The sequence below is a fragment of the Styela clava genome, chromosome 12 (genome assembly GCF_964204865.1).
Source record: "Styela clava chromosome 12, kaStyClav1.hap1.2, whole genome shotgun sequence".
NCBI classification, from domain to species: Eukaryota; Metazoa; Chordata; class Ascidiacea; order Stolidobranchia; family Styelidae; genus Styela; species Styela clava.
The window spans coordinates 15,838,701-15,863,113 of NC_135261.1; the positions used below are offsets into that span (position 1 = coordinate 15,838,701).

Consider the following 24,413-nt stretch of genomic DNA (forward strand, 5'->3'; position numbering starts at 1 on the left):
AAGGATAGGTTAGCATTCAAACTGTAAAAAGTAAGACTAAATCGAAATTATGTTTACTTTGCTACTCAAAGAAAAAATTCTAAGGGCCTTCCCAATCGTAGTTTTCAAACTGATGTATAGCAAATACAGTTTTATTGTCTCGTAGATTTCTAATCTTATCGCCGCACAATCATTTCACTCGATTGACAACAACATAAAACGCCAAATCTAATTCAGAAAGGCTATTTATACTGAAATTTCAAATTTATTTTTTCGATTTTCTGGCATCTATGATGACATCCGTCTTTTTCAATTTTTCTTGTGCAAAATCGACACTTTTTATACACATTTCTGACTATTTTATGTCGTTCATGTAATTGCATACTTGTAATGATACTATGGAAAGTATACATATATCTGATATTCTTATCAGATGAACCTGAAATTGCAGAAACTTTCATGAATATTTATAATTTTAAACCATAGCAAGACAAGTTCATGTAGTCTCTTGTGTGGTAATTTATACTGTTGGTTGTTTCTCTGAATCAACGAGTCAATTCTGACACCCAGAGATACAAACATGGAATTCAATCAAATTTTGAGAAGCATGTACCCAATCATCTGCTTCAAAACACTCTTCACTTGCCACACAACCCCATTTATCAATCCGTGCAAATATGTTATTTCACATCTTGCAAGCGTGAAAAGGGTTTATAAGTGATTAAAATACACTACAGAAGAACTTACATCGTTCTTCCCGAAACTATAGCGCTCTGTCTCGCGAAATGTTTCTTCAAATCGTATTGCTTTTTTAGGTCTAAACCACGAGTAATTCTGCTGGCGCGTAATAATACATCATCGCATATTAGCTTCAGGAATTCTTGACTCTTGAATTTGCTAAGAGATCAGTCTCCATTACGTCTAAGTTAATGCACGTGACCTTGCTTTGAGGAAATTGTAAAAAAAACTATGTCTTCTCTTGTATGATTCGAGTTTGGTCGCATTAAGTCTCAAATTATTGGTCTCAATACAGAAGTAAGATGGGAAATTCAAGCACAAATATAAGACAAGATTGAGGAGCCAATTTGACCAAGTCATGATGATTTAAATTAAATGAAAAAAGCTCAAAGCGCTAAACCAATATCTATAAATGCGTGGAATAGATTTTAAATAACATTTACTTGTATTCCATGGCATAGACTTTATAACAGAGTTTCCGAAACTTTTTGTTTCTCAGCAACCCTTGGGCAATTGGGCAATTTATATTCTTTCGTGCACCTCATAAATAGTCTATTATTTTTGGCTACTTAAGTTGCTCTGATGCACAACATATATCCTATAGCAAGGCAACCCGTTACATGCCATATAAACTGATAAAAACTTTAGATTTATTACTAATTAAAGCACACGAAATTATTAAATAACAATGTAATATAAGCTTGAACAAACACACTACAATCAAACGAACAATACATCGGCTGAAGGTGTTTTGAGCTGTGATCTGTGATTCCAAGCAGTACTGAAAATCTCGACTCTTTTTATACGAATCGCACACCGTGGACCAAGAACCACTTTAATTTCTCTGCGGTGTCTGAGCCTTCACGATGAAAGGATTCCTAAGATATGCAATTTCGACTTCACCAAGATTTTCATTCAATTTCATTTTCCGACTTCATAAGATATTTAGTGACCAACTCTTTGATCTCAGATTTAGGATTTTTTAAACCGAAATTCTGATACAGTATTAGACCATGATTGATTGTCAAGATAAGATTGGTGCTATGTAAATTTTATTTTCGATAAAAGGAGACGACTCTATTGGTTTTTCAGCTTTCTTAACTACTTTCTCGTAGAAATTAGATGCGAACGTAATTTCTGTAGTTGCAGTTAAAGTTTCTACTGGGGAGAGAATGTGACTTACTAATGGGGGTTCCTAATTCAGGTCTTCAAGTTATTAACATCAGGCGATAAAAATATTCTAAGGCGGATTTAGAGTTACGGAAAGAATAGACTTATACTATACTTGATCTAATGTACCCCTTGTGAAGTCGAAATTAACTTATGGGGATACATGTACCCCAGTTTGGAAACCCCTGCTTTATCAGAACAAACTTCCGAAAGCGACGTTTTCTTGCTTCCGAAGCCGTGACAGAAACGATTACATATTTTAACGTTTACGGCAATAAACATCGACATGACTGAAACGAGTTATATTCGATCTTGTTTCTCAGAATCGCATCAGGCGCAAGATTTTATTACATGGTTCGAGTCCGGCTTACGAAAATATCTAAGAGTCGCCTAAGCGCTGATTTAACATGGCCGTACCCGCCTTCGTAAGATTTACCAACCCTACGTATTAGAGAGATTGGTTGATGACTATTGTTCGTATAAGTTAGCATACTGAAACAACCCAATGCCTGTTTATACAATATCGATATATTGGAAGAAAAATGTATTTGAAAAAAAAAACGATAAATAATATGCAATTACAATTGTTTTATGCTATTACAATACCAATTGATAGTACTTCAAATCGCACGTCGCATTGCCATTTTGTCAGATATTATTATCTGATCTTGTGCACCTACGAAATTGCCAATTAAAACAACACAAATACAGAGTAATAAATAACATTTGACTGGAACTCGTTGATTCTCATTTGAATGTCCGAAGTAAAATCGAATAAGAATGTTTCACTGTTTGGGCGAACTATCATTTTCCAAAAGGCATCCAACCGTAGTAATTTCTCTCTCCTATGTCAATATCTCTCTCGTCTTGGTCACTGACTACGTCATCGTACGAATGTGGACGTTGGCGAGATGAGTCTTAAAACAAAACGCCGAGAGAAAATATGGTTTAATTGAAGTTATGGGTGATACAGTCTGTGGACCAAAATGTCGATATTGACGCACAAATATCAGGCTAATTCAATTTTGACGACTTAAGTGTTGCAAAATTTGAGGCCATTTCTTAAATTAGGCATAATTTGACACGACATTATTGAAATACAGTAACTTTATGTAGTTTTAAATTTATTGTGAAAAATATATTATTGAAGTGAATGATTGTACAGTATGTGGTATTCCATATACTTCAGTTCAAAATCATTAAGTAGAGACATTTATTGATGGATTTAATAATTTTTCAATAAATAAAAGCATGGTATTTTGTATCGTTACTGAAAACAATTTAGTTTTTACCTGTTGTCGTTCCTCCAGTTGACATAGTCGACTTACAATACTCTAATTCATGTTGTAGTTGTTTATATTCCTCAATCATTTTCTTGAGTGCAATTTGAAATTCGACAAGTCCGCTGACATCTGAAAAAAAGGGATGTATTGATAATGCAATAGTTTCATTTTATATTTTTACGTTGAAAGCTAAACCATCACAAAAATGTCATTTATTTTTCAGCTTTCAGGTTTTTCGTTGACGCAACGAATAGTGATTAATTTTTTATATGAATTATCTATTTTTAAGCAGAACCACTGAACCAATGAATATGCAGTGTCTCTTTTCAGTGATCAAATTTTATCAACCTCAGGATCAAAATTGTCGTTTTGTAAATCCACTTAATACAATGACGACCATGACATTTTGAAGATTAACATTCATATTTAATGTAACAAAGCTAACATCATTCACCACAGCGGTGTGCATGAATGACAACAAAATTTCTGGAAATTTTTTTAAAATTACTGCAACAGGATTAATAGCGCAAATATCGAAAATATAGATTCAGCATGGCACACCAACTGGGGTCTTCACTTTAGAGTGGCACATTCTAATAAGTTCACATAAAATTTACAAATGACACATAGCATAGTAAAGATGTGAAGACGTGGTTATTGGTGCATTTATTGTGTCAAAGTTTGATGTGATATGGCGAATGTCCTTTTCTGTTACATAACATGTGCGGTGATTTAGTCTGTTCTAATTGTTTTACAGCTTTGCAGATTATTTATGTAATTTGAAGAACATGAATGATAAACTGCGGATTCAGATTCTAAATACACCAGACAATTTTAGAGTAGCCATAAAAATTATCAATCTTCCATTGTACTATGCACTAGTGATTGAAAAAGTTGTTGCATATGCGTTAATAAGTTTTACTGGCAATGGAACATAAGGGCAACCAATAATTGACTCAGCCAAAATTCAGTGGCCAATCAACATACCGTGAAGCTTACGTCCACCGCGTAGACTGGTGTCATCAATTTTCAGTTTTCCTTCTTCCCTGGCGTCACTGGTCTGGTGTATACGAGATCCAGCAGATAGAGGAATTGCCAAGAGGCAAAGAGAGGCAACAAACGCCCAAGTTCGTTTTGCTAACTTTGTCCAACTTTTATTACGTTGTTGTAACTTGCTCTTCATTTTGATATTTTGAATAAAGAAATTGTTCTGCTGAAATCAGACAAAAAAGCATTATTTGACGACTAGGGCTGAGAATTTGCGAATACCTTATGATTTCCGAATCGAATCTCGAATACTTGGAAGATACGTATTGTATCTGACTTTTTATTGTAATAGATCTTGCAGACATATAAATTACTGAAAACATAGTTGGCTGAGTCGTCGCACACTATAATAAACATGTTTCATTAAAAAATGGCATAAGACAGAATTGCATTTTAATAATATGGCTGCCATAAATAAAATTGAAGTATTTATCATCATATTCGGTGGACGAAAAAAAAACAAGATGGGGGCGATTCGAAATTTTTATCTGAACCAATCCGAATAAATTACTCTTCGATTCGAATATTAGATTCGAAATAATCATCCCTAATAACGAATTGAATAAGCAGACATAAAGTATGAGAATCTCACAGTAACAAATGCTTCCTAGTACAATAATGCGAAGTGCGTTATACAAACTTCCAATTGTATAAAACGTAAATATTTGATTGAAATTGTGCCAATGCCCCGTAGTAGCTGATCGATACCTGTGTGGATCGTCTTTCAAATTATCCAACGTTGTCCGTCCTACAAATCTCTTTGTAACAGTACTGACTTCATTTCATATGCACCGCTTACTTATAGATAGTATCGCACTTTTTCTTTCTGTGTCAGTAACAAGCTTTTCTTTTGTCATTTTAACATGGGAATAAAGTAATTACATTAAAAGAAAAAAAGAAATCTTTGCTATATGAACGCAATTGACACTTGTAGAAACAAATGCGAATTTAATATCCCTACGCCTTTTTCTTGTTAAAATAATGAGCGAATGTATTTGCGCTGATGAAAAAAGGAAATATATTAGTACCTAATTTTAAATTTCATAACCTCTGTGACAGAATTTTGGGTACTCCTGAATTAGGCGCATCAAGATGTCGCACAACCTGAACCCTAACCTGGTACACAACCTGAGTTCAGGTTGTGCGCCATCTTGGTGCGCATACTTCAGGAGGTCCGAATTTTGATTACCCTCTTATATCCATTTACTTAATAAACAACATAAATAAATAAAGTGAAAAGTGGAGGTTTAGTTAAGAACGTAGGACAGCTTTTGAATTCGATTCCTTAGTACATATTTGAGCCTAAATGATAAAGATGCATGCGCATACAAAAACATTCAAGTGTTTGAGATATGGCTTTCAATCCACCAATTGGGCCAGGGGTCGTCGACATAGCATGGTTGAATATTAGAGTTCTTTGCAAATATCTGATCCCTTTACATATAGGCCTGTCTTTCCACTGCAGCGCAACGCAAAAAATATTGAATAACATTTACATATATAACAGGACAGGAATAACAGGACATATCACATTTTTTAAATGCTGTCATTTTGATCTCACTGGACCGAGCTACGATAATAACCTGTTAAAACCGAACGCGTTGCATAAATATAACGACAAATCAAGTTTTTGCATATTGCAGGAGCAGATATGATTCCCTCCCGGAAATTGCGATTCTCCGTATGGTAAAATCCTGAATTGTTTTCTAGTTTCAACAATAGTAATAATTCACACATAGTTATTTGATGTGCTAATTGTATGTTTAGAATACAAAACCGTCAATCGGATTGAACGTTATATAGATGGGTCATGATTTGTCAATTTAATCCGACAGTGCATTTACAAATGATGTTATTCTTCACAGCGCATGTCAATTGTTCAAGGTTACTGATGAATATGCAAGATAGTTTTACCTAAAATTGTATTTAAAACCACGATAGTCTGTAGATGGACTGATAACTTTGTGAAATACTGGACTGTTCTCTGATCACAGAATAGTTCAAAAAGTCAGGTTTGCAGATAAAAACAGTCTGCCTAACTAGTCCCCTCCTTACGGTATAACACATGACCCTGTTTAAAATGCGATACGATCAATACAAGTCAATCACATGAGTAAATATGATGTTTGAATTGGTTCTGGTAATTTATGAGTTCGAAATAACCCAAGCCATTATTCACAGGACATTAATTAGTCTAAAGTTAATTTAACAAAATTTATCGAGTTGAATCGTTTTACTAGTTCATCAAGTCAAGTTAATTTCAAGTCACTTTATCGTGTTAAGCCAAATCGTTTCAAAAATTTTCTCATTAAAGTCGAATTTTTCCAAAATATTTCAATAAAAAAAATACAATTAAACAACACTAGATATTTCGACATATATTTGACTTCATTAAAACAATGGCCAAGCTTAAGTGACGTGACATACGTTTACATATAATTGTGAACTCGGGGAAATTTATACCTATTGAATGAAATAAATACCTTCAGGTAAAATATGTAAAATTTAACCAACCAGTTCCAAATTATGGTTAATATGCATCTAAGTAACATATATAAAAACGTTTTCAATTGAAAATACTCTTGTTAAAAGTCTTTCAAAAATTAAAAGTTTAGTAATAAAATTTGAAGAATTTTAATATAATATTGCTTCCAATTCGTAAAGGGAAATAACTTTTGCAAAATTTTTTTAAACTAAAAATAATTAGGAGACTTCGAGTTAGAATTACGGTGTAAACTTTTAATGCGAGTAAATAATAAAATAAATAAATTAATGTTATTCAAATTGAAAAGCTAAGTATTGGTAAGAATATTTATAAAAAAATATATTGTTATGCTGAATCTTAGTCCAGTTTAATCTACCCATTAATTTTATCTGTTTTGGGTCTATATTTTTAATATCATCAAAGACACACCTTATCGGAAAATACCAGTTGAAAGTGAAATAGAATCATTCTCGAGTTCTGGTTTTAATGTATGAAAGGTTGATTGACGATGCGGAATCAAGATCAGATTACGTTTGTGTCGTATGAAATTGGAAGCAGAACATCAATATTCATGATAGCTACTTTGAATGATTAGATTCCAGCGCTGTAAATGACTTGCCGCTTTGTAAGTGCGGAAATGTTATATATTTCGCAATATTTCTAGATCATTTTATTGAAAATAGAAAACAACACATGCATGAAAAGTATTTGATAAAAAAAATCATAGACGTGCAATATGGGAATATAATATTCAGAGGGTCAAGATACCTCCTAAATCAATGCTTTTGCGATGGTCTTAGAATACTATGAAAATGTTACCTGATTGATATAAGTCAAAAAAAATATAAAGATATGGAGGTATTAATATCCTCAACGTGAATAAAATTGCAAGATAATCACTTTTCTTCTGATATTTTCTACTATTGTGACGTAACCGTAGCAAAATAAAGAAAGATGAGCAATCAATTCACAACTAATGTAATTTTAATGAAGAGCATTTTTATGACGTCATACAAGTTTACTTATGTGCTTTCGGAACAAAATTGTTGAAACTTTTTTCAAGTTACTCTAAATCTGAACGATCGTTGAACGGAATTATATGATGGAAAAAAATGGTTTCTATTTAAGTTGTAATATGAAACTGTGAGAAACCCGCATTACAAAACAATTTGACGGAAAACAAGATAACAAAACCCCCCATATATATGTTTAATTAAAATGTAAGTAAATTATCCCGAGTGAATCAACCCGCAAAATCTAGATTTTCCCGATACAAAATACATTAAATATGGATGTGAAGAGTAATACCTTAACGAAAGTAAGCTGCCTAAAACGCCTCTGATTTCTTTACACTTTTGGCTTTCACATTATCAATCTATAAACAGCTTTGTATCCCATACAAAGCATGATTTTGGATCCACCCTTGCCTGTTCGTGCTTCCATTCATTGGTTCTAGCATAATTATAATAATTTATTGCCTAGTCCCAACTTGATAGATGCATAATATGTGGTTGATTGCAGGGTTTTTCGTCGACAAAGTACCGAAACCAAAAATAAGCCTAAGTATTACCTAAATTTGTTCTCCAAATGACAAGTAAAAATTAATTTTTCATGTCCAAAACAACAGGGTGGTTATTCATCATGTCGTACATAGAAGATATTTTGAAAACGTGACAGCTCTTGTCACGAACGCCAAAGTTCATCGAAAAAAGGCGTAAATGAACGATTTGTCATCACCAAAAGCTCAAAGGGCGGGACAAGACTAATGAGAAAAGCTCATTTTATTTTTAAAATTACAAATGAGTAACGTGGAACTTTGATTCCCAATCTATATCATTCTAACAGCTAAGTGATGTGGAAATTATAATTGGTGATGAAAGTTCCATGATGTTGAAAATTTGTTTCAAAGGTAGTATCTTTCCAATTAAAAAATGAAGATATGTGAGCCAAATATGTGTGTGTGCCATATGTGTGTGTGTGTTGGATATGTGTGCTAAATACTATAGAAAGTCAGTGAGTTTAAAGATGGGAAAATCTTGGGTCAAAATTTTTGATTTTTTTCACAGTTTTATTTATATTGAATATCCAAAGCTAGCATTGGAGCCCAATATAGAGCTCAGTGATTTTCAACTTTTTATATGCTGTGATGCAATTTCACACGCATACAACGTGAAAGAAATTTGATATTTTCCCTTCTTAACATTGATGTGTCAAACAACGGTAAAGAAAAACTTTTCTAATAATTTAATTCTTGTAATTTAGTCAAAAAATACGATACATCCCAACGCAACGTGTAATTTTAAGCTGTGTAATTCTTGCAACATTCATTTTGTCTCATACATTATTTACTTGAGTTTATGTGAAAGTACAGTATATATAATCTAAATATTTGTCATGGCCAGACGTAAAGCATTGAAAAATTTTCCCTTTCCACCCAGTATTACCTAACTGACCTTATCAGATTTTTAGTTTTTTTTCTCGTTCGGCATCATACGGTGTCATAACTTCACCACGTGGTGACAGTCGCAAGCCGCGAGATTAAATAATAGAATGGTGGCGGGCCTAGGGATGGCGGGCCTAAGGAATATTTCATTTTCGAATCGAATTCCGAATCGGAATGTTCCGATTCGAATATTTCCGAATCTGATTCTATTTAGTATAACATCATATTAGCGTTAACTTTCCCTAAATTTGGAAGAACTATTGCATAAAATGTGATAAGATATCAATAATGAACTTGAAGAATGAATATTGTTAGTAGAAAAACACATTGAATGGTTGCATCAACTACCTTATATATATCAGAGGAGTTTTGTGTAGTTTGTATAGTGATTGTTTCTTCTAAAATTATTTTTCAATATTCATCCAAATGACAAACGCCAGTGAAATATGTGTTCGTACCGTTTGAGCCGTATTTTAGAGGAAAGCAAATGATACCGAGGGAAGAAATCGCAGACCCATGTTTTAAATGAGGAATAATTTTGTTATTATAATGGCATTTTATAGGTAATTAATAGAAACGTTTATATAATGTTAGATTTGTAAAACTTCTTAACATTTTAAATAGTCTAAAAAACATGATTTCCTCTAAAGCCGTGACCTATGTAAAATACTCATAGTGTTCCGACTCGGGAACGCTGTAAACATAGGGGAAATAAACGCTTTTGGTCGATGTTGAGACCCGTCCCTGCATCGTGCAATCGCCGCGTCTTATCTAAATTATCATTTTTTTTAAATAGAATCAAGCGGTTTTTTTCTTAAATTGCTTCGAATCGATTCGAATTGAGATTGATTCGAATCGCTTCGATTCGAAATTCTGAAACTTACAACCCTAGTGTCGGCAAATCACGACCAGACGATCGCCGTGAAAATATGTTTTCTCGAGTCCGTCATCTATATTCCTTGAATTCGTGTTTAGGACTAGAGCATCACCTTGAACAAAAAATTCTACTTTGTACTAGAAATGAAACTTGAAGTAGATCCATGATTTAACGTCTTGTTGATCAACTTCAAAAACGGTTTGGACTGAAAAATGTGACTTTAAAAGAATATATACAACAAGTCAATCAATCAAAGTATTATTGAGGTCAACATTGATCGCAAATGATTCACAGATTTACAATTAAACACGAGATTTAGTGCTTTAGACTTGCTCATATGTTTTTCTATGCGTAACTGAATAAAAATGAACAAATTTGATTCGTATATCCTTTAAATTATACCCATACCTTTTTACTATGTGACTCAATTCTTTTCCCCCATACTTGGCGCCCAAATTCTAAAACGGAAACGTCATGAATATTTTTTCCGTTTTATTCAACATTGAATCATCACCACATTGAAATTGACTTACTCAATCTCACATCCGGTGAGGTTGCTCGTTAATAGAAAGGAAAATTTCTTTGGAGTTTGTAAATCATTCTTGCAGGGGTAATTATGCTGGATATTTAAAGTTGATTTTCAATTACTATTTCAAACTGCGTCTTAGTGAAACCTGAGGTCGTGCAAATATTGACCAAAATTATATCTCTTGCTGTACACTAACACGAATGTATTTCTGTAACGTTTCGAACGAAGTCCTATCCCTGTCAGGGAATCATATTTCAACTGTGACAAGAAATGCGATAGCATGCTCATAAATAATCATTATCAAATTGCTGAATTTGCAAACAAGCGTTAGAGAATTTTCAATATCTCTTTTTTAAACTGAATTTTGCCAATAAAAAAATGTATAAAAGTAGGTGGTGATTTGTCAGATTTTCACTGTACATGCATGTACTCCTTTGTGAACACAAATTTTGGCGGCAAATTGCAGACTCAACGTGAAGAGCGCATGACGTAAATGATTGAAGCTTCCTTTCAAACAAACTGTCGTTGAACGAATGCTTTCGGGATATTGGTGGCTTCTTGGTAGACCACAAACGCAATTGGTGACATCCTCGTTCCGGTTATTCAAATTTAACTTATCCATATATCATTTATAAGCAAGTTTGGCGTGTCGTTGAAGACCATTTCGTTGGTATGCAATTAGGTTATACACCTTGTCAAGCGCAGGGTTGTCACGAAACACCGAAATTCACCTAATTAATTAATTAATAGAAAGACATATTTTGAATATTGATGATTTAAAATACATTCTATATATTACTAATCTAGTCCATTTCCAGAACGTCATTTTTGTGCTTTTACTTGTGACCTTAAGGTGGGCATTCGGAAATTTGTGATTAATTTAGTGAAAATATGAAATGGATATCCAATTTTGTATGTACTTGTACGAATGACGTTATCCATACAAGTAACTTTCTTGAAGTGTACATGTGCGTAGGGGATATACGTAAGAAATAATTTACTACTGAAAATGCCAGAATTTAAAAAAAGGAACATATATAGTGTACGTTTAAAATGAAATGGCACGCGATCTAAACACTCAATTGGTTTTCAATCTCACACAAATTCAATGATTTAACCTATATTACCAAATGTGTAGAACATTTAACGGTTTGCGAATATTTCTGGAGCATGAATACACCCATATGAAGAGCATTTTGTGAGATATACATGCCGAAGATTTCTAGTTTTGACTTCAGAAAATTGAACGGGAAAGATAATACAAACACGTTAAAATTTGGCGTGCTGAAAACTTCCCATGGAAAGTTGTAAAACAAGTTTAGAAATATGGTCATTACATATGTAAACAAGAGAGAAATGGTCAAATATATGGACACGAAGGCAAAACACGAAATATTTTACCCACAATTTTCCCCACAACCCTATTCTGGCCGAAGCTGAAATAGTGGACCATCGTAACTTACTATTATCGGTAACCGAACCAGCTCCTGTGATTATGCATCACTGTTATCGAAAAACTTTTGCGTAGCAAGATTTTGCAAAATCAAAACGCAAAACAGCTTTCACCCTTGGCGGATTGAAAACCGTCTTCCCGTGAATAAAAATATTACAGAGAAGTTTTGGATAAAATATCAGATATCATAGGATTTATAGAACATTTAAAAATAAATAGAAGTAATATCCTACTAGCGACAACAACATATAATTAATCAATGGAAACTTCAAAGCAATTGGTCCAGTAAGTAGAGAGAAAGGCGTTTTTTTCATAACAACAAGAAGAAAAGCAATACCAACAAGTCGATCAACAACAACATATTATTAAAACGATCCATATGTGCATTTCGTGTTCAAAAAGCAGAGCTCGAATTGGATTTTGATTGGGTGGAATGTATTTGAAAGACATTTTTTCGGGGTCAATGTTCCGAAGAGCAAATTTTCTGAGCGAATTTTTTTTAGTACAGGATAATTCACCATTTGTGGCATTTGTAGGTAAGTGAGAACAGTTTGATATAGCCTATCACAATCGATAAACATAGGTTTTTGACTAAACAAAATAAATTTGCCCAAATCAGATACACTTTAGCACATTCTAGCGGCTTATTTAACTTAGTTCGTCGTAGAATTGGGACAATCAGAACATATTATCTCGAATATCCATGGTTCAGCATAAAACATGGAAACCTCACATCATCATGACTGAACACTTCATAAATCATGCTCGCTTGTTCGAAAGGAATACTGACCCGTTTTCATATCCATTCTTGAAAACAATTCGTTTTATCTATGTCATCGTTGGCGTCGAGCGTTCGAGAGATACGCAAATCAGACGCCACTGCGTAAACTAATTCAATGACGTAATCACGTTTTCAACAATAAATATTGACTAATTCGCACCTAATTGGTCATATTCAATTTGTGCTATATTGTCTGTAATTGTATTACACACGGAGTAGTTTCGGTTCCTTTATTTGCGCATGATCAAAGCAAATGAGCTGCAAGATTGTCTGGAATAAAATTTGTAGGCGACAAAGATAAGTCGTATTACTTCAGACAATCATGCACGATTGTTGAAAAAGATTCCAGCACTCATATTTTCTTGATAAAAAAACAAAGACGGATTGCTCAATCATGCACTTGTCTCAAATTTTATCTGAAAGCTATTCAAACTCATTGACAAGCTATTTGAAAGATTATTTGATGTCAAGGTATAAAGGTAATGCTTTCCGATAATACGCTCAGTTGAAGTGATCCCATGTGTATTAAAATTCGAATGCCGCACAAATTTACAACTATATTGAAATTTATTAAGTGAAAATGTGAAATAGAATTAGGTTCAAATTTCTAAACGTAATAAACGGACCTCACATTATGTGGTATAATGTTTGACAACAACTTATCATAGATCATACAAAGCTGCAAGTTGGCATAACGCATTGAACTCAGTAACTTTCTATTTTTAATTACTAATAACAGCTGTTTCTTCAAGATATCTTTTAAATGTATATAAGTTTTATTGTAGTGGGTAAACAATATGTGATTTTGTTCCGATAATTCGGACAAAATTCGTAACGATAGAAAACCCAATAATTTCCTTCTGTTTATTTTCTGAGTCACAAACCCCAGATTGTTTTGGAGAAATATTCCTATTTTCTAAAACGTGATCGAGACCGAAAGTCCCATTAAAAACAAGTTTTTGAGGCCTATTCCAGTTAAAAAAACATCTGTTTGTTTCTCGGAAAAGTTTTGTAAGCTTTACGCGACTTATTGTACAAGGTTCGGGGTGATATAACTTGGGCCCGCAAATAATAAATTTTGAAGAATCGAAAAATGATTGGTTATACGACAATGAAACTGAAATGCCACCTAAATTGTATTGGTATTTTAGATGTCAATATACAAAAGAAGCTTCAAAGTTGAATACCAAATAAAATGCCTAATTGAATCCCGTTAGTTTGGATTGCATATTCACTTCATCATATCAACGTAAGTCAAGAATTTACATGGATTAAGACAGTTGTTTGGGTGGGTGGGAGGGATCGCCACGCACGATTGCTTCGAAATAGATATGTTATGACTCTGCAAGTATACGAAGTATTTCATGTACCGAATCAAAAACAGTGTGTGACGCCATAACAGTGACTTGTGTAACTCAAGAAGTAAACGCACTGAAAGTAGGTTATTATTGTACGACCCCATGCAAACACGAGCCATGTAAAACTTACATACAGAAATACCATCACTACACTCAATCAATCGATTAAAAAAGACGGAAAAACAATGACTGGCCTTGATTGTGACGATCCACTCTATTTCTGTTGAAAAACAAAGTAAAATATCAGTCTCGACCGTGGCTCATCACTAGACAAACAAAATTGTTCCGGTTCTTGGTTATTTCGTAACGACTATTGTCTGATTCTAATGCAGTTTTGAAGTGGGTTTTTGTTGTTCTCGAATAAGGTATAACGATAATCTCCCAGACGACAATGCACCGTTTGTGCTGTGAGGTCTTCAAGGAAACCGTACGCTAAATACCCCATGCCCATCAATTCTGACAATAGAATTTTGTAGATGGAGTTATAGTTACGGCGAGGCATTGTAATATATATTCGTAAACTAGGAATTGCCTCCTAATAGTTAAGGCGCTCTACTTGATCTATCTAATTACTCATCAATTTTTTTTTTCGAAAAATCGCCTAAGTATTGTGACAGCATGCTTATAAAAAAAGCTCGAGATATCGTTTTTTTTAACATTGTGATTAATTTTGCTTGTTACCTGCTGTACTCACTAGTGAAATATATAGTTTACTTCAAACTAAAATTGTGCAGAGCTAAGATAAGAAGTTTTAAGTTGAATACAAAAGTTAGGAATGTCTTAATTTATTCACATATATGTTATGCAGATGATGCTGGCTTTTTTCATGTACCAGGCTAAATGTGATCATTTTGTTTAATTTCAAACTATGAACCCGCGATTTCCGTTGGAAATACTTTTATCCTCACGAGAGTTGCAAATTTGTTGTTGGTTCATGTCAGAATAAATGTTGTTTTAGTTGTTAACGTGCTAATGGAAGTTGGACTTGTTTGTGTCAACAAGTTGGAGATGAATGTCATCGTGGATGATTCATTTTATTTTTTGGGGCTACCAGGGAATAAAAACGGAGAAGTTGGGAAAAGTAGGAAAACACGAGAGTTTGTTTAAGAATGTTATTTGTTGTGTATTTTTCAGTCTGTCTGATGAGGTACCGTATCCATAATATGCAAACCATATTCGTTACCGTTACATGTTGATATAATTCTTGCGCAATACCGGAAAAGTTATGCAGACTACACACATATTTTCATACCCGTGTCAAATGCTTTTCCTACCGGCACGCACGTAAATCGCCTGCTTCGGTCGCTGGTCTATAGAAATTGAAAGCTCGGCAAATTTCCTTTCATTTTTTCACATATACGCTCTATATAAACAGACATATTACGTGTTGAGAAGATTCCTATAAATAAGTTTGTTTGCGACTACCCCGTGTCTTGCGCAACGGGGCATGCAAAGAGAAAGGTCGATTTAAACTCGTCTTCAAATTTTGAGTTTGTTTCGTTCAGAGAATTGAGGGAACTTGAAGTGTTTTTATGGTCTCAGACAATATAAATCAAATCAATAAAGAGGAGGAACATTTGTTATTTAATGTTAGCGCAGAGGGAATCAAGTGTATATATCATCCGGTCATTGATTTACTATTATTTTTGAGCCGTAGGTTAGGGTAAATTAAGGGAAAAGTGATTACCTTAATCTAATCTAACTTATCCTAATATCGCCTAACAAATTAAATAATCAGAACATCAGTGGTGTGTAATAACAGGATACCACATTGATTCGCTTCATGAATTCTAAAGCCACATATGATCCCATTTTCAATAGTAGTTCTGTTACGCTGTGACTTACTTAAACTCTAACAGTCATCATTTTTTGATTATTGGGTCTCATGTTATGTGTATTCAAAGATCGATGCATTTCCTGATTCAGCTATCGAGTTGTGAGTTCAAAATATTCATGACGCAGGAATATTAGATAACAATAAATATCTGATGTCATTCAACTTTGACCCTGTTTTGTTTTCTGGTCCAAACAAACGAACGGGGCAATTTGTTTTCGATTTTCATTTCGGACAGCTCATTTCTCTTCCAAGGTTTATGCCATTAAAAATAAACTGCACGAAATATCATTTTAAAAACCAATATCAAGAATAGCTTTTCATAATCAAAGTATCTTTACCTATGTTGACAAAATGTATACCGTATTTACTTTTAGGCAGTCGATTCGTAGTACGAGTAGTATACAGAAAGCAATCGGGCGGAAGGTGGATGTACATAACACATATAAATATATTCATTAAAACTAAGATCTTACTTCAAAGCACTAATGACTAAGACATCCGAATTTATTAAATGTTTTCGCTCTGAACATGTGAGTGATCCACGAATTCAAAAGTCAGAGTTGCTAACATAATTGAACAAGATACTACTACAATGAAGCATTAGGTCGGTATAATAAATAGGATGGGATCAGATTTACATATTTATCCCAGGGAGAGAGTTAAGCCAATAAAATGGCTTAATCATATGGCGAATCACGGCCTCTCGTCCGGTTATGGGATTCGTTGATGGGGACTTGATGGTGGAGGAAGCCGTAATCGACCAGCGGTTACGTGAACCACCCTACAGCGGCGAGGCCAAAAATCCTTTCGCGCATAACTATTCCCATAATTTTAAATTCCTCGAATTATTTCAGATACCCCGAGCTCTAATTATACATAAATTATAATTAATGTCAATATACTTTAGAATAAATACATATCAAGAAGTGTGTGTCTTTGGCCATTAGACTGTTACACTATGGGCCACCATGTCGCGCAAGGCGCGGTGGTGATAGCGATGGCATTTTTAGCCAGTGCACTCGTCGACATACCAGCTGATTTGAAAAGTAAGTTGAAATTATTGAAATAGATTTATCAGTATTTTTGCATGTGCTTTTACTTTAGAAATGGCCCGGATCTGTAACTACACTTATAGTCGATGCGACATAATTTTATTGTACTTTATCTTACCGTATTTATCGTAAGAAATTGATTTGATTTGAACTATTATATTCTAACAAAAGTTTTGGATCTTGTGGAATACGTCCTTCCGTGATACGGTTACCAAGATTAAACGGACTGAACTCTTACTGATTTGTACTATATTACAACGAGTTTAATCAGACCAAACATGCTACCGATATGTATATTGAAGGTAGTTCAAATGTCGCATTAACAGTCTCTTCGATTATATATCTACTGTACTGCTAGAAGAAAATAAATTTAGGACATCCGTTTGCAACGTTATGATTCTCGTATAAAGCCAAATGTATTCATTCCGTAAACTAAGCTACAATGCACAAAGCGTTATTAAAAATATATTCAATGTTAACACATGTCAATATTCCGTGATCAGACGATAATATGTATTATTGACTTTCATGCTTCTGAAATATTTTCAAGTCATCATTCCTAATTTTATATAAATTTTCAGGTGGGAAAATGTCACGATATGGTGCTTGTAGAAAATTGTTTTCTCAAAATATCGAGAACTTTGCAATAGAATCCGAAAATCATGGATCGTACAAGAAAGTTTGCAACTGCAGTTTTCATGTTGATCCTCCACAATCTGGATTACGAATTAAATGCCATTTTGCCAAGGTGTTTAATTTAATATTTTATTTTAGAGTTTTCTTACATCCCTTTTGTTTTTCATATATTTGACACGGATGGGCAATATAAAATGTATAGTCAAAAATTGATAAATAAAAAGGATTATTTGTATGTACTGTGTTATACAATTGTCAGTAATGAATTGTCATTGATAAATGTGCAGAAAAACTTCGTCTCTGCTATATAGCGTAAAAGCTGCCTAGAACAAAAATTATTGTCGTTCGTAATCCATGTTATAACATTATCTATCACTTGCTTTGCAGGATACATTGATTCCGATTTCTGTTGATGCATATCGACACTTGGGTCAAATTTTGTATTTTCTCATTCAGTATAGAATAAGGTAATGTATATTGGGTGAAAGAATTTTTTACACTTTCAACTAATATCACCCACAATGACCAAGTAGTTTGTTATACATTTGTGGTGCACTCAATTTATTACAAAGAAACTCGCTAACACACGAATATAATCGAAATCTTCATATTTTTAAATCAAATTTGCGTTTTCTCGAAAGACTGTGACTGAATTCCAATGTTCAATAATAGTTATAGTTACCATAAATATTAGCCTATACTACACACCATCCAGTTTGGTCGACTTGACATAAACTTATGTATTTGGTAGCTCTCATTAAACGCATTCTTTAACCAGCGTTAAAAGATATATTTCCTGGTGAAACTAACAACATACTTTTATAATATTAGGGGAACAGGGGATCCTTGGCTTGAAAAACGAATTGAGGTTTCGGCAAATCCCCAAGCTCAAATTGACATGGACCTTGGAAGCGGTGATCCGAATGTTTATGAAGTTAACGTATACGCAGTTTTAAGGTAAAGGTTATTTTGCAATTACAGAAATAAATTTTTTCAAATTTTTTTTATAGAATTCTACTACTTTTTCGTTGAATATTTTAATGTCGAGAAACCATTCATATGCACGTGATACAAATTGTTTGTATCGCCGAACGGTGTATAAAAACAACCTTTTTTAAAATATCTATTTGTGTATTAGGAAATATTTCATGCCACTCCATGAACTATTTCTGTCGCGCGATTCTATTTTACCACAAGACGTCACGACGGTCATGCGAATAGAACTGTAAATGAATGTTCTATGTTTCTTCTTATCTATGTTTCATGCGTGTTGAAGAGTAAATGCTAACTTCGGATGTTCGTGTTCGGGAATGTATAAAATGGAAATATTTGATTCAAATCAATTTTTTCTCATTTCGAGTATTAGACTTTACGAGTGTTCATTTTATAAGAATCAGTCTATTCATAGCCTATTCTAACTCTAGTATGATGCACGTAAAATTGCATGAGCTATAGATAGCTTACCACAGGATTTTTAACCGAAATTCCGTACATAATGTTAAATAAGAATGCTTTTCGGTGCAAGATTTTATTTTTCCAATTTTCTAGTGACAACACAAGAAGACTGATTCTTTCAGATCAATTATCGGCCGCTACCGGAAGTAGCATATTTCCGACTGGCACTCATAACAAATATCCTGGGAATAAAGTTACAGAACACAGTCAAACTCAATACACACAGAGCTTTAGCATGAGTTTTGACAGAGTCACTGACACGTCGATGGATATTACATTTACTACAGACAACCCGGAGGTTTTCAAGTAAGTCGGCGGTTACGAAAGACGAGACATTACGCGATTTGGTACAGATTGTTTTCTGGCTTCTTAGAAATTACCCCTATAGACGCAAATTTCCTTCCCGACGTAACCCAAACACAGCTGGGTTGGTTACGTAAATACTATTTTGTCGCTAAACGAGTCGAAGGAACGTTCTATGTTTGGGGTTAATAGACAGTAAATATTTTCATCGGTACATCGGCTCAGATTGGACTAATAATGGATGTCGTCATTACTTGATTTGCATTTATACAAGACGGATATATAAGCCATATAATTGATTTAATAATGTGAAACACAAGTGTTGTTCCTATATATACAGACTGGGTCATTCCAATCATCTGAATTGATGGTACACTACCAAATTATATCGTGAATGCGTGGCCAACATGTTGCCTTCACCTGGTCATTTCAAATGTCGCTGTGCGTCTTGTTGAATTTATCGTTTTTCACAATTTTAGTTTAGTCAGAATTTAATACCTCATAGCCGTTTTTTTAATCATATTGAATTGCTTCGCGCCAATCAGTATTTACTGGGACAAAATGTAACGCTGTAATTCGATATAGTTTCAGTAGAACTTGGAATATCAGTGGTTGATAATATACGTGTCTTTTACATGCGCTTGGCCGTGTTTTGAGAAAATGCTATTGGAAGGATTCTAAAAAAATGTATGTTATGAACCCGATGACCTGGTAAACGCTTTGGCGTCTACTCATCATGTAATAAGTGCGTGTCCAGTGTCATGTTTGAAGCAAAAGTGTTGAGGAATACTTAAACATATGTAGAAACCTACTTGAACAAATGTACAAGTTATTTACAAGTTACATAAAAATACAATAAATTTTATGAATTTTTATTGATTTAATTTTTATTTTCGGTTCAGAGTCGAATACATCGACAACGGAGAAAAACTTTTAATTCACCTCGATGAAAATGGTCAAGCTACTCTGAGTGGTTTAACTCCTTCCACAGACTATATTTTCATTGTGTCGTATTATAGAGACGGAGAATATGTTGAAATGAGAAGGAAAACAGTCACAACGTGTGAGTATTCAAAATAAATATACAAAATGGCTCAAAACCAACCTCAAAGTAATTAGGTGGTGTTATTGTTGAAGTGTTTTTAGCTATTCTTAACCATTATTTCGTTTTGGAGCCGAAGGAAATAAATTTACCATTCATTTTGTTTCAGTAGCGTAATTATTAGACGCAAAGTAGGCCTTTGAACTGTTGCTAAATTATTCTTGTTGTGAAAAAATCATTTTTCTCCTCAACTGACGGACCAACCGATTTTAAAATTTCACTGTTTACAGATGGAAGAAGTCTGGGATTTATATTGCCTAAAGAAAGTAAAACTATAACCATAACATTACCCAGTCTACTAATTTAGCTGGATAACCTTCGGAGACGTTTACTGCATTGTAAATTTAACAACAATCGCTAACCCACCCGGCCATTCAACTCGGAACCGTTTCTTAAGCCTGGTCCCCTTATAACTCAATGTCATATCCAAATTCTTAGCTGCTGGTGCTGGAGGCGGATTTTACACGAACACATATAAGCCTACTTACAACTTTAACAAACAAGATGTCACTCTTGAATGCCCTGTGATACAAGACGTCGCAATTCAAACGATTGCCTGGTATAAAGGCGAAGATCGCTCGGATGCAGAACTTATTGCATCTTATGATGTTGATTCGAGCACAACAACGGTGGGTAAAAATTAGACTTTTTTATAGTGACGTATTAAAGAATATGAATATTCTTTATTGTTATTTCACAGTATGCAAGTGACAGAGATCCCAAGATCGAGGTGGTGGACGGAACTGTTCTAAAAATCAAAGACGCGACACCAGACTATGCAGGACACTACAAATGCCGTTTTACACTATACGGATCAGTAAGTTGACGCCGTAAAAAATTCGATATTGAAACGCAAGGCGCACTGAGGGCAGTGGACGACAGTGATGTCGCAATAAAAACATCCTTTTAAAACAGGACATTTTATCAAATGAGATATAATTATGGCTCGGATACCGTATATTATAAACCCTCTGCACTCCTTGTCGAGAACTATAATTTTGTTCAGTTAATGAATGAATGTCATTTTAGAAGTTTGACGTTAATTGAGGCCACGATATTGCCAATTGCTATGATAGTGTCGACTTTAATCGTGGCTGATATTGTTGGACTGGGGATGAAAACAAAACAGTAATATTATTCTACCAGTTCATACTTAGTTATTTTGAATAAAATTTATAAATGATTCTCTGGTATTGATTTTGATGGAAAACTTTTTCTAAAGTCAATATTTTGTTTTGCAGCAAGACACAACATGGCAAAATGCTTATCGACCAGATTTAGTGACGCTGTACATTACTTGGGAGACTAGACCGGGGATAAGAGCTTATTATATTCAATACAGGCCATAGTAAGTGATAACTTGTTTTTCTATGTAATTTGACAATGCTGGAGATATTTGTGGATTTATCATAACCATTTAGGTAGTCACTCGTTTATTCAGTTGTTTGCAAGCTCTTGCCATCTTTTTAAAATCCCATCACGTCACCGATGGTACGGCAAAGTATGAAGCCATTTTAACAACAACTGAACAAATTCATTTCCTTACGCCTGGGTGCATGCTCCTTGTTGTATTTAACGAAAAGAGCCTGCGAAAGTTGGTGATGCAAATTTAGTTAGGTTATCTATGCAATCACTTGCTCATAGCTATATTAGATATAATTGTAATGGCAATGAAACTATGCGGTGGATAGGACATAATGTATGCATGATAAAAACCAATGTATAGATCTAAGATTCAAACATCATCAATTTATTTATATCTTGTTCAGTTACCAAGACGCCTCTGGTCGTTGGTATGTTATTACTCTTCCGGACACTGATCGACCAAGCACTCTTGTGAAAGACCTGACGCCACAAACAAGATATTCGTTCAGAGTTTACGATTACAGGTAAAGTTCATTAGGTAAAGTTGTACTTATCTGAACGCCTATATGTTTCACTGCACTTACATTTTGTTAAAGCAATTGAGGCTTCAAAATTAGATTTAATGTAATTAGTAATATCTTATTTATAAGCAAATTTGTATATGTTCAGTTATATTAATTTTATTCACATCAATTTTACGTCTCTTTTTTAGTGGCGGAATACAAGGAGATCTTCTGGATACACTCGATGAAACAACAGGGAGACTCAACGAAGAAGGAGATTTAGAACCTCCCGGTATTATATCATGATTTGATATACTCGTTCTTCTCCTAAAATGCAATAAATTTCAAACATTTTTCTACAAGAGATATCTCACAATAAACGAAAACTGCTTGTTATATAATCTGCTATAATTTTGAGAATTGCATAGTTTTGATATAAATGTACCACGATCACAAAGATGTGCTTAATATTTCACATTTTATTAGTCTTCATGTATCCTACATTAAGTATAAAGGGCAAACGCCTCAAAACATAATTTGTGAATGAAATAAAGCTACAATAGAAAATATTCTCTGGGATGAAGTACAGTGTTGCGGTTGCGGCTGTTCTAAATTTACAGAAAAATGGAGTTTTAAAAAACCTGGACCAAACAATTAACCCAAGCTGGAGTCTAACGAAAGAGTCAGTTTCTACTATCTCGCTTTCCCATACAAATCGTTCTTTTTTCTTTGATACGGTGGTTCATCGATCGACATGCTCACAACAGCAACTTATTTATAACAAATTTTTAGCGCAAAAATGAGTCACATGTTCATCGAATATGCCACACGAAAGGTTCCGCAATGTAAAATGTAACCCCCGTAAAAGAAGTGTTTATTTGATATAAAAATTACAATTTTTCACTATTAAAACGTGGAGTAATTTTCACATAATATTTTAACCCAAGATGCATTATCACGCCCTGATTCTGACATAAATTTGTCCTGGAAAACTTTGAGAATATAGCACTTAGTCATTATCAAAGAATGATCTCTGTTTTAGAACCAGTACTCCCAGATCCTTGCGGTCGCTATTATTGTGGAAGAGGTCGATGTACTTCAATTCCAACTGTTCATTGCGAGTGCGATCAAGGTTTTACTGGAGAAAGATGCGACATTGGTATGATAATTCAAACTAAACTCAAGAACAAAGTTTTTTTATTGTGATATTTGCAATGGGCACTTTTCGACAGCGCTTGTTTCATTGTGACAAGGCTTGGAAAATTTTATCTGGTATTTTGTAGGGGCGATGACATAGTTGGACTAAACTTTACTGACCCTAACCTGAAGTTTTGTCCATAAATAAGAATACCCGAAATTAACCAAATACTTTTATTTAAGGTTTTTGAAAAGCATATTTTCCAATAGTATCAATTGAGTTTTAGTGATGCAGTGGGTTGCCCCGAGTGGAATACGCAAAAAAGTGTGATGCAGACAAATAAATTCCGGATTTGCACCTTTGAAACCAGGGGATATTATGTGCAATGCTCTTAAATATAGCTAGTTACTTTGTATGTTTCATAATGTTGATGCCGATGCAATAAATTACTATTTACATCTAAAATTGTTTCAGCGATTAATCTGTGTGATTCTGATCCATGTCAAAATGGCGGAACCTGCCATTCTCAGTTTGATCGGTATCTCTGTCAATGCAGAAGGGGATTTTCTGGAGATAACTGTGAACGAGGTTGAGTAGTGTATACTTTCATTAAAATTAAAATTTTTGTAGGAAACGATTATTTCGCAAGTAAAGTAAAGTTCTGTATAAAGCCATAGAGCAGAAAAAGTGTTTGTTTTTAGTTGTTTGTTTTAATCCAATATATAAATAATATGATATTATAATATAATAAGTTCAGATAAAGCTAGAATTCAATATTTCAATCTACGTTTGGCCCTATGCGCTCGATGTTTGTTTGGACGTAGCCCAAGTGAATAGCTGTTGATTTACGTTTCGGGCTTGGCCTGCCAAGAAGCCATC

General features: G+C 34.0%; 2 protein-coding genes across 5 annotated transcripts in view; one reads left to right on the forward strand and one right to left on the reverse strand.

The window, feature by feature from the left end:
* Positions 1 to 2,424: 2,424 nt before the first annotated feature.
* LOC120330149 (uncharacterized) lies at positions 2,425 to 5,146 on the reverse strand. Of its 4 annotated transcripts, none has more exons than XM_039396999.2 (4): positions 4,926 to 5,146; positions 4,158 to 4,380; positions 3,180 to 3,299; positions 2,425 to 2,804 (listed from the first exon to the last, which is right to left on the reverse strand). In XM_039396999.2, the coding sequence occupies exons 2-4, from the start codon at positions 4,351 to 4,353 to the stop codon at positions 2,692 to 2,694; spliced, it is 429 nt and encodes a 142-aa protein (XP_039252933.2). In that variant the 5' UTR covers positions 4,354 to 4,380; positions 4,926 to 5,146; the 3' UTR covers positions 2,425 to 2,691. The 4 variants fall into 4 exon arrangements, with proteins under 4 accessions (XP_039252933.2, XP_039252932.2, XP_039252929.2 ...); XM_039396998.2 differs by having other exon boundaries at positions 4,158 to 4,383; XM_039396995.2 differs by having other exon boundaries at positions 4,810 to 5,146.
* Positions 5,147 to 16,832: 11,686 nt separating this feature from the next.
* The window catches only part of LOC120330347 (uncharacterized), a 53,940-nt gene continuing 46,359 nt past the window's right edge, over positions 16,833 to 24,413 (forward strand). Inside the window, exons 1-13 of the mRNA XM_039397254.2 lie at positions 16,833 to 17,026; positions 17,614 to 17,780; positions 18,056 to 18,135; positions 18,500 to 18,625; positions 19,217 to 19,429; positions 20,329 to 20,489; positions 20,967 to 21,157; positions 21,229 to 21,345; positions 21,770 to 21,876; positions 22,298 to 22,417; positions 22,606 to 22,688; positions 23,439 to 23,555; positions 24,009 to 24,122. Of these exons, the coding sequence (XP_039253188.2) occupies positions 16,939 to 17,026; positions 17,614 to 17,780; positions 18,056 to 18,135; positions 18,500 to 18,625; positions 19,217 to 19,429; positions 20,329 to 20,489; positions 20,967 to 21,157; positions 21,229 to 21,345; positions 21,770 to 21,876; positions 22,298 to 22,417; positions 22,606 to 22,688; positions 23,439 to 23,555; positions 24,009 to 24,122 (1,684 nt within the window). The 5' untranslated portion in view covers positions 16,833 to 16,938. The remainder of the gene's footprint in view (positions 17,027 to 17,613; positions 17,781 to 18,055; positions 18,136 to 18,499; positions 18,626 to 19,216; positions 19,430 to 20,328; positions 20,490 to 20,966; positions 21,158 to 21,228; positions 21,346 to 21,769; positions 21,877 to 22,297; positions 22,418 to 22,605; positions 22,689 to 23,438; positions 23,556 to 24,008; positions 24,123 to 24,413) is intronic.